Source organism: Pseudophryne corroboree, chromosome 2 (genome assembly GCF_028390025.1).
Source record: "Pseudophryne corroboree isolate aPseCor3 chromosome 2, aPseCor3.hap2, whole genome shotgun sequence".
NCBI classification, from domain to species: domain Eukaryota; kingdom Metazoa; phylum Chordata; class Amphibia; order Anura; family Myobatrachidae; genus Pseudophryne; species Pseudophryne corroboree.
In genome coordinates this window covers 137,387,214-137,403,513 of record NC_086445.1, presented here as the reverse complement: position 1 = coordinate 137,403,513, position 16,300 = coordinate 137,387,214, and the positions used below count along the sequence as shown (strand labels likewise).

Below are 16,300 nucleotides of genomic sequence, written 5' to 3'. Positions count from 1 at the left end.
CAATGTGTGGCTCAGCAGAGACCGGGTAAAACTTCAGCTTAGTTTCAAGTGAGACACATTTATTAATTTCACGGTATGTGATGATTTCTTATGACCCAGTGACCCCAGCTCCCCGCTCTCTTTGTCAGTCTTCTTTCCTTAGCTGGTTATCAGGAGTCATCCAAGCTTATTTGTTCCCTGTGGTTTATGTGCCGGCATAAGACAAGTGTCCCTGATACGTTATTATATCTGTCCGAACAGAAAGCCAATGAATGTAGCATGTCTGGCTGCATCCTGAAAATAGGGTATTTAGAACACCAAGTGCGGTGATGCAGGCAGATCCACGCTCCTTATAAATATACTTTTGGAAATTGTTTCTGGCTTAAGTGATTAGTGGCTAAGCCTGTACAATCCTACACCTACCTGTGAGCCTCTGCTTCAGTCTGGAAATGTAGTCAGGTTTTCATAATAAAACTTCATTTCTAGGCTGATTTGTGAGCCAGAAATAAAATGATTTGTGTTTCAGAAGGGAATGTCTTGTTATTATAAATGAAAGCTTATGAGAAGACCTAATAATAAACAATGCAGGCCATAGGCTAATTTCCTGTATGCAATTCAATTCCCAGGGTTAATATGAAGGGATATCTTATTAATACCCCTTTCACACTGCCAATGCCGGATCCCACCTGGGAATTGCAAGCGGGTCCTTCCCGGGTGGGATCCGGCATTGGCAGCTGCTGCAGGCTTTCCCGACCTGGCAATAAGCCGGGCGGGTTACCATAGCAGCGGGGGGGCGGAGCCGGCGGCGGAGGTGGAGGCGGCGCTGGGAGATGAGCTCATCTCCGCGCCGCCTCTCCCTATCTAGTGATAGCCCGTTTACGCAGCCAATGATCCGGTATTCAACCCGGGTATAACACTGCTTTATACCCGGGTTGAATTGCCGGGTCAGGCGACCCGCGATTTCGGCAATGACCCTTTCACACCGCACGCCGACCCGTGTCGACACGGCAATATGCCGGTTCGATACCGGGTTATTTGTGCGGTGTGAAAGGGGTATTATATAGCCATACCTCCCAACATGACCCTCTCCAGGAGCGACAGACTGCTCTACTCCTGGACTTTTCTCTTAATTTCTCTTACCTCCTAGAGGATGCTGGGGTCCATTTTAGTACCATGGGGTATAGACGGTTCCGCAGGAGCCTTCGGCACTTTAAGACTTTTTAACAGTGTGAACTGGCTCCTCCCTCTATGCCCCTCCTCCAGACTTCAGTTTAGAAAATGTACCCAGGAGACTGGATGCACACTAGTGGAGCTCTACAGAGCTTTGCTGGAAAAATACTTTCTTAGGTTTTTTTATTTCACAGGGAAGCTGCTGGCAACAGCTTCCCTGCTTCGTGGGACTTAGGGGGGGAAGTAGGAACCCACATCACAATTAGTTAATGGTTCTGCTTCTGCTGACAGGACACCATTAGCTCCTGAAGGGAACTGAACACAGCCCAAGCCTGGCCAGCGTTCACTCCCACAGCACTTCCGCCACCCCCTAAAAGAGCCAGAAGTCAGAAGGCTGGTGAGTATATTACCGGAGTCCTGCAGAGAGGGGATCCTCCGGTCATCGTTGGCGGCATACAGTTACACTCGCAGCGCGCGCCATGTCTCTCAGCACAAGGGAGCAGAGCACAGGTGGGGGTGCGCTCATACATGTACAGCCGCTGATGTGCCATCCCCAGCCAGTATAAATATTACATTGCTGAGGCTGAAGGGCAGGGCTTCTTCTCAGACTTGCCAGAACACTCACTGGGTGCCATTTTCTCCTGCAGAAACTCCAGTGTGAAGCTCCTGAACGCTGTTTCTCCTCATGACAACGCTGATACAAGTACAGGGTGTTATAGAAGGGGCAGAGAGTGTTCATTATAATTAGGTCTGTGTGCCTATTATTGATATATGCGCTGTAAGTGGGTAATATTTCCACAATTCACAATAAGGCGCAGTGTGTGGACTGGCAAATCCCTCTGTGCCTCTCTGACAGACTTTAGTGTGGGTCTGTCCCCAATAGCTCTCCTGTGTGATAGGGGTGTGTGTGTGTGTGTGTGTGTGTGTGTGTGTGTGTGTGTGTGTGTGTGTGTGTGTGTGTACACAAGTGTGTAACATGTCAGACATTGGGGAGGGTTCTTCCCTGGAAGAATCCATTTTAGATGCACAAGAAGGTAATGTAGTGGCCCTTCCCTCTCAGAAGGAGCCGGAGTGGGTGAGAATGTTGCAAAAGAATATGTCAATGCTTGCAAAGAAATTCTCTGAGTCTGAACAACAGACTCAATATTGGAGGCAGTCTGTGGAGGATGCACTATTTACTGACCCCTCCATATCATCCACTCGGGTCCCATCCAGTTTCCAGAAAAGGTCTCTGGCCCAGAATAATGCAAGGGGACACAGACACAGATTCCGACACTGACATCGACACTGGGGATTTGAGAGGGGTAGACCCCAAATTAGCCAAAAGCATACAATGTATGATAGTTGCTATAAAGGACGTGTTGGAGTTTCCTGAAACAACACTGGTCCCCGAGGAAAAGGATTATTTTAAATTAAATAAAAAGCAGGTTGTGACTTTTCCTCCTTCAAAGGATTTGAATGCGATCTTTGAAGAATCCTGGGCTAACCCAGAGAAGTAATTTACCCTTCCCAGTTTCTCGGCTCTCTAAGAAAATAGTTTTGCCTGCCCCTGGTTCAGCCTCATTAAAAGATCCAGCTGACCGTAAATTAGAAACAACCCTAAAATCCATATAAACGGCTAACGGAACGGTGCTCAGGCCCACCATTGCTTGTGCGTGGGTAGGTAACGCTGTGGAAAAATGGTCTGACAACTTGCTTGTTAACATAGACACAGTTAACAGGGATGAAATAGTCCTAACTCTCGGCCATATCAAAGATGCTGCAGGTTACTTAGTTGAAGCTATGAAGGATATTTGGTTGCTGAGTTCAAGATCCTCCGCTATGGCGATTTCAGCCCGCAGGGCGCTGTGGATCCGCCAATGGAATGCTGATGCGGAATAAAAAAAATAAAAAAAAAGAATATTGAGGCGCTTTTTTACAATGGAGAAGCCCTCTTTGGAGATAAGCTGGATGCCATGATTTCAACAACTACATCAGGCAAGTCAGCATTTCTGCCTTCCACAGCTGCTCCACCTAGGAAAGGATTTCATTCTCATACGATGCAATCCTTTCGGCCCAACAAGTCCAAAAAGGCAAAGGGTACCCCCTTCTTCGCAGGAAGAGGTCGAGGAAGAGGTAAAAAAAATCTACAACACCATCAGGCTCGCAGGAGCAGAAGTCAACAGCTACTTCTGCTAAAACCTCAGCATGACGCTGGGGCTCCCCTTCGGGAGTACGATCGGGTGGGGGCACATCTACTGTCTTTCAGCCAGGTCTGGGTTCACTCAGATCTGGATCCTTGGGTATTGCAGATAGTATCCCAAGGGTACAAATTGGAATTTCAGGACCTTCCACCATGCCGATTTTTCAAATCAGCCTTACCAGCTTCTGTTCAGGACAGAGCAAAAGTGCTGAACGCAATACAGAAATTATGTCAAGACAACGTAATTTCCTTAGTTCCTGTGTCACAACAGGAAAAAGGGTTTTATTCAAGCCTGTTTGTAGTACTGAAACCGGATGGCTCGGTCAGACCGATTTTAAACCTAAAGACTCTGAACCTTTATTTGGAAAGGTTCAAATTCAAGATGGAATCCCTGAGAGTGGTGATCACCAGCTTGGAGGAATAGGAATTTCTGGTATCGATGGACATTAAAGATGCTTATTTACATGTTCCCATCTACCCGCCGCATCAGGCATACCTGATGTTTGCGGTGCAGAACTGCCAGTACCATTTCCAAACATTGCCTTTCGGGCTCTCCATGGCTCTGAGAATATTCACCAAGGTGATGGCAGAGATGATGGTTCTTCTTCGCAAGAAAGGAGTCAAAGTCATCCCATACTTGGACGATCTCTGCATAAAAACGAGATCCAGGGAGAAACTAGTGCAGAACATTGCATTTCAACAGCACGGTTGGATCATAAACCTTCCAAAATCACAATTGGAACCCAGAATGAGGTTATCATTTCTGGGAATGATATTGGACACGGAAGCACAGAAAGTATTCCTACCAGTGGAAAAGGCTCTGGAGATCCAGAGGATGGTCAAACAAGTTTTAAAACCTGCGGGGGGAGGTACAAGTATTCGGCTGCCTGTGGGCCTTATTCTGAGCCAGACGCAATGCCAATATTCACACAAATGGTCAATGGGCCTAATTCAGTCCTGATCGCAGCAGCAAATTTGTTAGCTAATGGGCAAAATCATGTGCACTGCACGCGTATCGATTCATCAGTGCACCCTCCTGCCTGGGGGAGATGGTAGCGGCCTGTGAAGCTCTACAATTTGGCCGATTCCACGGCATGGTGTTCCAATGGGACCTACTGGTCAAGTGGTCCGGATCGCACCTACACATGCACCGGAGGATAATCCTGTCAACAAAAGCCAGTATTTCACTCTTGTGGTGGCTTCAAAGTTCTCACCTCCTGGAGGGACGCAGGTTCGGGATTCAGACTTGGATCCTGGTGCCCACAGATGCAAGCCTCCAAGGTTGGGGAGCAGTCACGCAAGGGGAAAGCGTCCAAGGATGATGGTTAAGTCAAGGGGTACTCCTTCACATAAACATTCTGGAATTGAGAGCTGTGTACAACAGCCTTCATCAAGTGGCACACCTTCTTCAAGGTCGTCCCATACAGATCCAGTCAGACAATGTAACAGCAGTAGCTTACATAAACCGCCAGGGCGGAACAAAAAGCGGAGCGGCAATGGCAGAGGTGACAAAGATACTTCTCTGGGCAGAAAGACATGCAAAAAGCTCTGTTGCAATTTTATTTCCGGGATTGGACAACTGGGAAGCAGACTTCCTCAGCAGATACGGTCTCCATCCAGGAGAATGGGGCCTCCACCCAGAAGTCTTTGCAGAGGTAGCAGATCGTTGGGGCGTTCCTCAAGTAGATATGATGGCATCACGTCTCAACAAGAAGCTTCAGAAATATTGTTCCAGGTAGAGAGACCCACAAGCAATAGCAGTGGATGCACTGGTGACCCAGTGGGTGTTTCAGTCGGTGTATCTGTTCCCTCCACTTCCACTAATACCAAAAGTTCTCAAGATCATCAGAAGAGCAAAGGTTCGAGCAATTCTCATTGCTCCAGACTGGCCAAGGAGGGCTTGGTATCCAGATCTTCAGGAGTTATTACTGGAAGATCCTCAGCCTCTTCCTTTTTGCGAGGACCTGCTTCAGCAGGCGCCATTTGTTTATCAAGACTTATCGCGGCTGCGTTTGACGGCATGGCTGTTGAGCGCCAGATCCTAGCCCGTAAGTGTATTTCCAATGAAGTCATACCCACACTTATTCTGGTCAGGAAAGGGGTAACGTCCAAACATTACCATCGTATTTGGAGAAAATATGTATCTTGGTGTGAATCCAAGAAGTCTCCTGTGGTGGAGTTTAAATTAGGACGTCTTCTCCTATTTCTACAGGTGGGTGTGGATGCTGGCTTGAGATTAGGGTCTATCAAGGTCCAAATTTCAGCCTTGTCCATTTTCTTTCAGAAACAGTTGGCTTCCCTTCCTGAGGTCCAGACGTTCGTGAAGGGGGTTCTGCGCATCCAACCTCCCTTTGTGCCTCCTGCGGCGCCATGGGATCTTAATGTGGTGTTGCAGTTCCTTAAATCGGACTGGTTTGAGCCTCTACAAGAGGAAGAGTTGAAGTTTCTCACTTAGAAAGTGGTCATGCTGTTGGCCTTGGCCTCAGGCAGACGAGTGTCTGAATTAGTGGCTCTGTCACACAAGAGTCCTTATTTGATTTTTCATAAAGATAGAGCTGAACTGCGGATGCGTTAGCATTTTCTACCAAATGTTGTGTCTTATTTCCATATCAACCAACCTGTGGGGGTGCCAGTTGCTTCTGACACCTCAGCCATTTCAAAGTCCTTGGATGTCGTCAGAGCATTGAGGACTTATGTTGCAAGAACCGCTCGGATAAGGAAAACAGAATCTTTGTTTGTCCTCTATGACCCAAACAAGATTGGGGGTCCTGCTTCTAAGCAGACTATTGCGCACTATTGCGTGATGGATCAGAGGTACCATTCAGCACGCTTATTCCACAGCGGGATTGCCGTTGCCAAGTTCGCTAAAGGCCCACTCTACAAGGAAAGTGGGTTCTTCCTGGACGGCTGCCCGGGGTGTCTCGGCGTTGCAAATTTGCCGAGCAGCTACTTGGTCAGGGGTAAACACGTTTGCTAAGTTTTACAGGTTTGACACCTTGGCTGCTGACGACCTTCAGTTTGGTCAGTCAGTTCTGCAGGAACATTAGCACTTTCCCGCCCGTACTGGGAGCTTTGGTACGTCCCCATGGTACTAAAATGGACCCCAGCATCCTCTAGGACGTAAGAGAAGATAGGATTTGAATTACCTACTGGTAAATCCTTTTCTCGTAGTACGTAGAGGATGCTACGGTTTATCTTTTTACACAGGTTCTCATGTGTTAAGATGTTCACAGCTGTTGCGTTATGCATGCACGTTAGCATGGGTAATATTGAAAGCCATGTTAGGCGGCATGTTTTTTATGGTGTGAGCTGGTGTGAATCTCGCCACTAGTTTAATGCAAATTCTTCTCTCGAAGTTGTCCGTCTCCTCGAGCACAGTTCCTATACTGAGGTCTGGAGGAGGGGCATAGAGGGAGGAGCCAGTTCACACTGTTGAAAAGTCTTAAAGTGCCGAAGGCTCCTGCGGAACCGTCTATACCCCATGGTACTAAAATGGACCCCAGCATCCTCTACAGACTACGAGAAAAGGATTTACCAGTAGGTAATTAAAATCCTATTTTTTGATCGCCATCACCTGTGTTGAAACACTTTTCTTATCCATTAACCTGTTCAACACAGGTGCCGGAAATCATAGATTAAGAGAAAAGACCAGGAGCAGAGCATTATGTCCCTCCTGGAGAGGGTCATGTTGGGAGGTATGCTATAGCTCATTATAATACAGAAACCAGCATGAGGGCTGTTGGCAGAATGATGTTTGACCATGAACAACTGAGCATCTGGAGAAATGTATGGAGAAAAGAAAACACTACTTATTGCAATAAACTTTATTCTATTTTATAGTTACTGATGACAAAATATAGTTACTATATTATACTATTATACTATAGTCACAGCACAGTGTTTTTATATACTAGGGGGTAAATTTACTAAGGTGGGAGATTTTTAGAACTGGTGATGTTGCCCATGGCAACCAATCAGATTCTACTTACCATTTATCTAGCTGCTTCTAGCAGATAATAGATATAATCTGATTGGTTGCTATGGGCAACATCACCAGTTCTAAAAATCTCCCACCTTAGTAAATTTACCCCTAGGATTGCTAGTTGCACCTTCACCAGTGTAATAATCTTCATAGTTATAATTTCTAAGATGAACTCTCTGAAAATGTGTATTGGCTGTAATGCAAACCATTTTGTTTTTTATGTTTTCTATATTGTCTGTATTGGGATGCAGTTATGTGACCCACCGAGCCTGCAAGGGGCTTTGTTGCGCTTGCCCCTCCCGCCGGCCATCTAAAAGCCGGGATCCCGGCATCGGTATGGTGATCGGCGGTGGTCACCCAAACCTAACCCTGTAATTTACTCCTCTCTCTGTCCCCCTCCCCCCTTACTTGTTTTTTCTTTTCCTCCTCATTTCTCTCTCTCTACCTGTCATTCTCCTTTTCCCTTTCTCCTCTCTTTTTCACTCTTCTCTCTCTCCCTGACTTTTTATTCTCCTCTCCCCACCCCTCTCTCTCTCTCTTTCTCTCTTCTGTATCTCTTTCTTTTTCTCACCTGTCACTCTTTCCCTGTCTGTCCTGCCTCTGTCTCTTGGTTTCTCTCACAATAGGGAAGACATTGCTGATTTGGAGGAAGCAAAGAAATTATTGAGAGAAGCTGTAGTCCTTCCTATGTGGATGCCTGACTTCTTCAAGGGAATCAGAAGACCCTGGAGGGTAAGAATAAATAGTTTTTGGGGTTTTTTATTTTATATGTGTAGTTAGGTATTTATTATGGTAAATGCACTAAAGTATGTCATGGGTATATGTATTTCTGCTGTGCGGTACACTGGGCTCCACAAGGATTAACATCGGGTGTAGAGTAGGATCTTGATCCGAGGCACCAACAGGCTGAAAGCTTTGACTGTTCCCAAGATGCCCAGCGCCGCCTCCTCTATAACCCCGCCTCCATGCACAGGAGCTCAGTTTGTAAGTTGGTGCCATGCAGTATGCAGGCAATCAACAGGGGGGCTGCCCTTGCAGCCCATATTATAGCTAGTTTGAAGAAAGAAGAAAAGAATACTTTCAAGACTTCAAGGGCTGCAACGTTTAATGTCAGTTAGACATACTTTGCTGCAGCTCCATCACCCCCAGCGGCGCTGTATACCCCTGCGCCCTGGTTGCCGGGTAACTACTGCCGAGGCTCCGGTGTACTTCTGGTTAGTCAAACACACCTGCCGCTGCCCTCCGGGATTGCGTGACCGCAGGTACATGGGGAGGTAACGGGTCTCTTTGGCTGCTGTTTACCGCGATCCGGCGCGGCCGTGTACACTGTTACTGGGCATCCGCTTCACTTGCCACCAAGTACACTGGGCACAGGTGTGGGGGTTTTTACTCTCTAAAACCCCGTTTTTCATAGCCAGCAGCGCCCGGTGGGGATGCCAGCAGGGGGAGAAGGCCTAACCTTTTTGGGCGGCCCACCGTGGTACGACCCTTGAACAATTGTGCAAGGCGGCTACGTGGTCCCCAGGGAACATGTTCATTAGGTTCTATGCCTTCGCTACTTTCACCTCCCAGGATGCTTCCTTTGGACGCTGGGTTCTTGTGCCCGCTACAGTGCGTCCCCTCCCATAAGGAACTGCTTTAGGACATCCCCGATGTTAATCCTTGTAGAGCCCAGTGTACCCCGCAGCAGAAAATGAGATTTATGTTAAGAACTTACCGTTGTTAAATCTCTTTCTGCGCGGTACACTGGGCTCCACAATGCGCCCACCCTGACGCACTTAGCTTCTTTGGGTTGGTATGGCATAGCCACTGACACCCTCTCCTGTGGTGAGTGTGTGGTGTGATTGGCTATGAGCGATGGTCGTCTCTGGTACCTGCATTGGGCTGTTTAACTAAACTGAGCTCCTGTGCATGGAGGCGGGGTTATAGAGGAGGCGGCGCTGTGCATCTTGGGAACAGTCAAAGCTTTGAGCCTGTTGGTGCCTCAGCTCAAGATCCTACTCTACACCCGATGTTAATCCTTGTAGAGCCCAGTGTACCTCGCAGAAAGAGATTTAACAATGGTAAGTTCTTATCATAAATCTCGTTATTTGCTTTGTGATCTTGAGGCTTAAACTGTAGCCTTTCTGCCATGTTATCCTATTACTAGTGAAGTAACTTTTCTCTGACGTCCTAGTGGATGCTGGGACTCCGTAAGGACCATGGGGAATAGCGGCTCCGCAGGAGACAGGGCACAAGAATAAAAGCTTTAGGATCAGGTGGTGTGCACTGGCTCCTCCCCCTATGACCCTCCTCCAAGCCCCAGTTAGATTTTTGTGCCCGAACGAGAAGGGTGCAGGCTAGGTGGCTCTCCTGAGCTGCTTAGAATAAAAGTTTATTTTAGGTTTTTTATTTTCAGTGAGTCCTGCTGGCAACAGGCTCACTGCATCGTGGGACTAAGGGGAGAAGAAGCGAACTCACCTGCGTGCAGAGTGGATTGGGCTTCTTAGGCTACTGGACATTAGCTCCAGAGGGACGATCAGAGGTTCAGCCTGGATGGGTCCCGGAGCCGCGCCGCCGGCCCCCTTACAGAGCCAGAAGAGCGAAGAGGTCCGGTGAAATCGGCGGCAGAAGACGGTCCTGTCTTCAGACTAAGGTAGCGCACAGCACCGCAGCTGTGCGCCATTGCTCTCAGCACACTTCACACTCCGGTCACTGAGGGTGCAGGGCGCTGGGGGGGGAGCGCCCTGAGACGCAATATAAACAGATAATACCTTAGGTTGGCAAAAGAATACATCACATATAGCTCCTGGGCTATATGGATGTATTTTAACCCCTGCCATTTTTACAGAAAAGAGCGGGAGATAAGGACGTCGTGAAGGGGCGGAGCCTATCTCCTCAGCACACAAGCGCCATTTTCCCTCACAGCTCCGCTGGAAGGACGACTCCCTGACTCTCCCCTGCAGACCTGCTACAGAATCAGGGTAAAAAAGAGAAGGGGGGGCACTATTGGCAGCTAATAATAATAAACAGCAGCTATAAGGGAATAACACTTATATAAGGTTATCCCTGTATATATATATAGCGCTTGGTGTGTGCTGGCAGACTCTCCCTCGGTCTCTCCAAAGGGCTAGTGGGGTCCTGTCCTCTATCAGAGCATTCCCGGTGTGTGTGCTGTGTGTCGGTATGTGTGTGTCGACATGTATGAGGAGGAAAATGAAGTGGAGGCGGAGCAATTGCCTGGGTTAGTGATGTCACCCCCTAGGGAGTCGACACCTGACTGGATGATCGTATTTAAAGAATTAAGTGATAATGTCAGCACTTTGCAAAAAACTGTTGACGACATGAGACAGCCGGCAAATCAATTAGTGCCTGTCCAGGCGTCTCAGACACCGTCAGGGGCCCTAAAACGCCCGTTACCTCAGTGGGTCGACACAGACCCAGACACAGATACTGAGTCTAGTGTCGACGGTGAGGAGACAAACGTAATGTCCAGTAGGGCCACACGTTACATGATCACGGCAATGAAGGAGGCATTGAACATTTCTGACACTACAAGTACCACAAAGAAGGGTATTATGTGGGGTGTGAAAAAACTACCAATAGTTTTTCCTGAGTCAGATGAATTAAATGAGGTGTGTGATAAAGCGTGGGTTTCCCCCGACAAAAAACTGCTAATTTCTAATAAATTATTGGCACTATATCCTTTCCCGTCAGAGGTTAGGACGCGTTGGGAAACACCCCCTAGGGTAGATAAGGCGCTCACACGTTTATCTAAACAAGTAGCGTTACCGTCTCCTGATACGGCCACCCTCAAAGAACCAGCTGATAGAAGGCTGGAAAATATCCTAAAAAGTATATACACACATACTGGTGTTATACTGCGACCAGCAATCGCTTCAGCCTGGATGTGCAGTGCTGGAGTCGCGTGGTCGGATTCCCTGACTGAAAATATTGATACCCTGGATAGGGACAATATATTGTTAACTATAGAGCATTTGAAGGATGCATTACTATATATGCGTGATGCACAGAGGGATATTTGCACCCTGGCATCAAGAGTAAGTGCTATGTCCATTTCTGCCAGAAGAGCGTTATGGATCACTTCACATCAGCAGAAAAAGACACCGTCTTTTCAAACTCAGTCCTTTCGTTCCCATAAGTACAAGCGAGCAAAAGGCCACTCTTTTCTGCCCCGGGGCAGAGGAAGAGGAAAAAGACTGCACCATGCAGCCGCTTCCCAGGAACAGAAGCCCTCCCCTGCTTCTGCCAAGTCTTCAGCATGACGCTGGGGCTTTACAAGCAGACTCAGACATGGTGGGGGCCCGTCTCAAGAATTTCAACGCGCAGTGGGCTCACTCGCAAGTGGACCCCTGGATTCTACAGGTAGTATCGCAGGGGTACAAACTGGAATTCGAGGCGTTTCCCCCTCACCGGTTCCTGAAGTCTGCTCTACCAAAGTCTCCCTCCGACAGGGAGGCAGTTTTGGAAGCCATTCACAAGCTGTATTCCCAGCAGGTGATAATCAAGGTACCCCTCCTACAACAGGGAAAGGGGTATTATTCCACGCTGTTTGTGGTACCGAAGCCGGACGGCTCGGTGAGACCAATTTTAAATCTGAAATCCTTGAACACTTACATAAAAAGGTTCAAATTCAAGATGGAGTCACTCAGAGCGGTGATAGCGAACCTGGAAGAAGGGGACTATATGGTGTCTCTGGACATCAAAGATGCTTATCTCCACGTCCCAATCTACCCTTCTCACCAAGGGTACCTCAGGTTTGTAGTACAAAACTGTCATTATCAGTTTCAGACGCTGCCGTTTGGGTTGTCCACGGCACCTCGGGTCTTTACCAAGGTAATGGCCGAAATGATGATTCTTCTTCGAAGAAAAGGCATCTTAATTATCCCTTACTTGGACGATCTCCTGATAAGGGCAAGGTCCAGGGAACAGTTAGAAGTCGGAGTAGCACTATCTCAGGTAGTGTTACGTCAGCACGGGTGGATCCTAAATATTCCAAAATTGCAGCTGATTCCAACGACACGTCTACTGTTAATAGGAATGATTCTGGACACAGTCCAGAAGAAGGTGTTTCTCCCGGAGGAGAAGGCCAGGGAGTTATCCGAGCTAGTCAGGAACCTCCTAAAACCAGGCCAGGTGTCAGTGCATCAGTGCACGAGGGTCCTGGGAAAAATGGTGGCTTCTTACGAAGCGATTCCATTCGGAAGATTCCATGCAAGAAATGCAAGCCTGAGAGGCTGGGGAACAGTCACACAGGGAAGAAATTTCCAGGGCTTGTGGTCAAGCATGGAAACATCTCTTCATATAAACATTCTGGAACTAAGGGCCATTTACAATGCCCTAAGTCAAGCGAAACCCCTGCTTCAGGGTCAGGCGGTATTGATCCAATCGGACAACATCACGTCAGTCGCCCACGTAAACAGACAGGGCGGCACGAGAAGCAGGAGGGCAATGGCAGAAGCTGCAAGGATTCTTCGCTGGGCGGAAAATCATGTGATAGCACTGTCAGCAGTGTTCATTCCGGGAGTGGACAACTGGGAAGCAGACTTCCTCAGCAGACACGACCTCCACCCGGGAGAGTGGGGACTTCACCCAGAAGTCTTCCACCTGATAGTAAACCGTTGGGAAAAACCAAAGGTGGACATGATGGCGTCCCGTCTAAACAAAAAACTAGACAGATATTGCGCCAGGTCAAGGGACCCTCAGGCAATAGCGGTGGACGCTCTGGTAACGCCATGGGTGTACCAGTCAGTGTATGTGTTCCCTCCTCTGCCTCTCATACCAAAAGTACTGAGAATCATAAGAAGGAGAGGAGTAAGAACTATACTCGTGGTTCCGGATTGGCCAAGAAGGACTTGGTACCCGGAACTTCAAGAGATGCTCACGGACGAACCGTGGCCTCTACCTCTAAGAAAGGACCTGCTCCAGCAGGCGCCTTGTCTGTTCCAAGACTTACCGCGGCTGCGTTTGACGGCATGGCGGTTGAACGCCGGATCCTGAAGGAAAAAGGCATTCCAGATGAAGTCATCCCTACCCTGGTCAAGGCCTGGAAGGACGTAACCGCAAAACATTATCACCGCATTTGGCGAAAATATGTTGCGTGGTGTGAGGCCAAGAAGGCCCCTACAGAGGAATTTCAACTGGGTCGTTTCCTCCATTTCCTGCAAACAGGACTATCTATGGGCCTAAAATTAGGGTCCATTAAGGTTCAAATTTCGGCCCTGTCGATTTTCTTCCAGAAAGAACTGGCTTCAGTGCCTGAAGTTCAGACATTTGTAAAAGGGGTACTGCATATACAGCCTCCTTTTGTGCCTCCAGTGGCACCTTGGGATCTCAATGTTGTGTTGAGTTTCCTAAAGTCACATTGGTTTGAACCACTCACCACTGTGGACTTAAAATATCTCACATGGAAGGTGACGATGCTGTTAGCCCTGGCTTCAGCCAGGCGTGTGTCAGAATTGGCGGCTTTATCATATAAAAGCCCTTACTTAATTTTTCATTCTGACAGGGCAGAATTGAGGACTCGTCCTCAATTTCTACCTAAGGTGGTTTCTGCATTTCACATGAACCAACCTATTGTGGTACCTGCGTCTACTAGGGACTTGGAGGACTCTAAGTTGCTTGACGTTGTCAGGGCCCTGAAAATATATGTTTCCAGGACGGCTGGAGTCAGAAAATCTGACTCACTGTTTATCCTGTATGCACCCAACAAACTGGGTGCTCCTGCTTCTAAGCAGACGATTGCTCGTTGGATTTGTAGTACAATTCAGCTTGCACATTCTGTGGCAGGCCTGCCACAGCCAAAATCGGTAAAAGCCCATTCCACAAGGAAGGTGGGCTCATCTTGGGCGGCTGCCCGAGGGGTCTCGGCTTTACAACTTTGCCGAGCAGCTACTTGGTCAGGGGCAAACACGTTTGCTAAATTCTACAAATTTGATACCCTGGCTGAGGAGGACCTGGAGTTCTCTCATTCGGTGCTGCAGAGTCATCCGCACTCTCCCGCCCGTTTGGGAGCTTTGGTATAATCCCCATGGTCCTTACGGAGTCCCAGCATCCACTAGGACGTCAGAGAAAATAAGATTTTACTTACCGATAAATCTATTTCTCGTAGTCCGTAGTGGATGCTGGGCGCCCATCCCAAGTGCGGATTGTCTGCAATACTTGTATATAGTTATTGTTACAAAAATTCGGGTTATTATTGTTGTGAGCCATCTTTTCAGAGGCTCCCTTTCGTTTTATCATACTGTTAACTGGGTTCAGATCACGAGTTGTACGGTGTGATTGGTGTGGCTGGTATGAGTCTTACCCGGGATTCAATATCCTTCCTTATTATGTACGCTCGTCCGGGCACAGTATCCTAACTGAGGCTTGGAGGAGGGTCATAGGGGGAGGAGCCAGTGCACACCACCTGATCCTAAAGCTTTTATTCTTGTGCCCTGTCTCCTGCGGAGCCGCTATTCCCCATGGTCCTTACGGAGTCCCAGCATCCACTACAGACTACGAGAAATAGATTTATCGGTAAGTAAAATCTTATTTTTAGACATCTGCCAAACTTTATGATCAGGAGTCAGACTCTGTTGAAGATGGCAACAAATAAAGAACTAAAAAATGATTTGCAAACTGGCATATCATCTAGAGTAAGATTTGGGGGGTATCCAATAACAGGTGAAAATACATCGGTAGCAAAAAACGCCTGGATTCTATGATTTTTCCCAATGTTTCACCCATATTTACAGGCTATCCAATTTGGTCGCCTGTAAAAAAAACCAAAAGACATTATCTTCCGAAAACACGCAGGTTCAGTGAAACCTGTGTATTTTTGGGAGAAACAGCCCCGTTTTCGGGGGAAAAATGGGGCTGTTTCTAGGGATTCATTTTCGCCTACCTAAGGTCAGGTGAAACAAAATCTCAGATAAGCCGGTGCGAGCCGCGGCTCTACGGGGTAATTGGATAGCCCCCGGCAAGACAGCTGCGGTAATTAACCGCGACTAACTGGGTACCCACCTTGGAGTTTATACCTAGAAGTAAACAAACCTTTATTTTCTTATGTTGTATGAAAGTGTAATAAGTAAAATAATGTAAACCATAAGCATTCTTTTATTATCAGGGTGTCCTAATGGTCGGACCTCCTGGCACAGGCAAGACCATGTTGGCAAAAGCTGTAGCCACGGAATGTGGGACAACGTTTTTCAATGTTTCTTCCTCAACATTGACGTCCAAGTACAGGGGAGAGTCTGAAAAGTTAGTTCGCTTATTGTTTGAAATGGTAAGTTGAGAGTCTCAGTGGGTTGGGTACGAAATCCCGGCAGACGGTATACCGACAGTGGGATACCGACGGTCAAAATACAGACTGTGGGATCCCGATGGTCAGAATCCTGACTGATTGTGTTTTTACCCTACCCCTAATCCTACCCCCTAACCATCCCCTCCCACAGCATAACCCTAATTGCTTCCTCCCCACAGCCTAATCATAACCGCCTTCACCCCTGCAGCCTAATTCTAACCCCTCACCCTGGTGCCTAACCCTAACCCCAAGGCCAGTACTTAACTTTGGGATCTGTTGGGACCCTGCTGATGGTATTATGACTGTTGGGATCCTGACTGCGTCCTATCTCGGTCTATGAAGAAAGTGACCAAGGGAACATATACAGATATGGATACAGCGATGGCCAGTAATCAGTGACCACCTGCTTCAGTGATCCAAACAAAATGTGTTTCCTAAATCTCCAGACTAATGCTGTACAATATTATATATGTTCATAAAACCTACCGAAATATACAGCCAAATGCAGACGCATCTACCTATCTTTAGCTAACTGTTCATGTGCTGCGCCATGCAGATGCAAGCATATACACCTTGACTGAGGCTTTGTGCGCGTCTGGGGCCAACATGCGAGTGTATGCAAGAGATCCGTGTCGTTGGAGTGTCGCGGACTTGTAGCCAGGTGTCCGTGCTATACTGCAGCATGCGTGTGATGAAGACAGCT

General features: G+C 47.8%; 1 protein-coding gene across 1 annotated transcript in view; it reads left to right on the top strand.

Moving 5' to 3' along the window:
- The window catches only part of KATNAL1 (katanin catalytic subunit A1 like 1), a 241,402-nt gene that overhangs the window by 142,146 nt on the left and 82,956 nt on the right, over positions 1 to 16,300 (top strand). The window contains exons 6-7 of the mRNA XM_063951747.1: positions 7,940 to 8,045; positions 15,421 to 15,579. Coding sequence (XP_063807817.1) covers positions 7,940 to 8,045; positions 15,421 to 15,579 — 265 coding nt within the window. The remainder of the gene's footprint in view (positions 1 to 7,939; positions 8,046 to 15,420; positions 15,580 to 16,300) is intronic.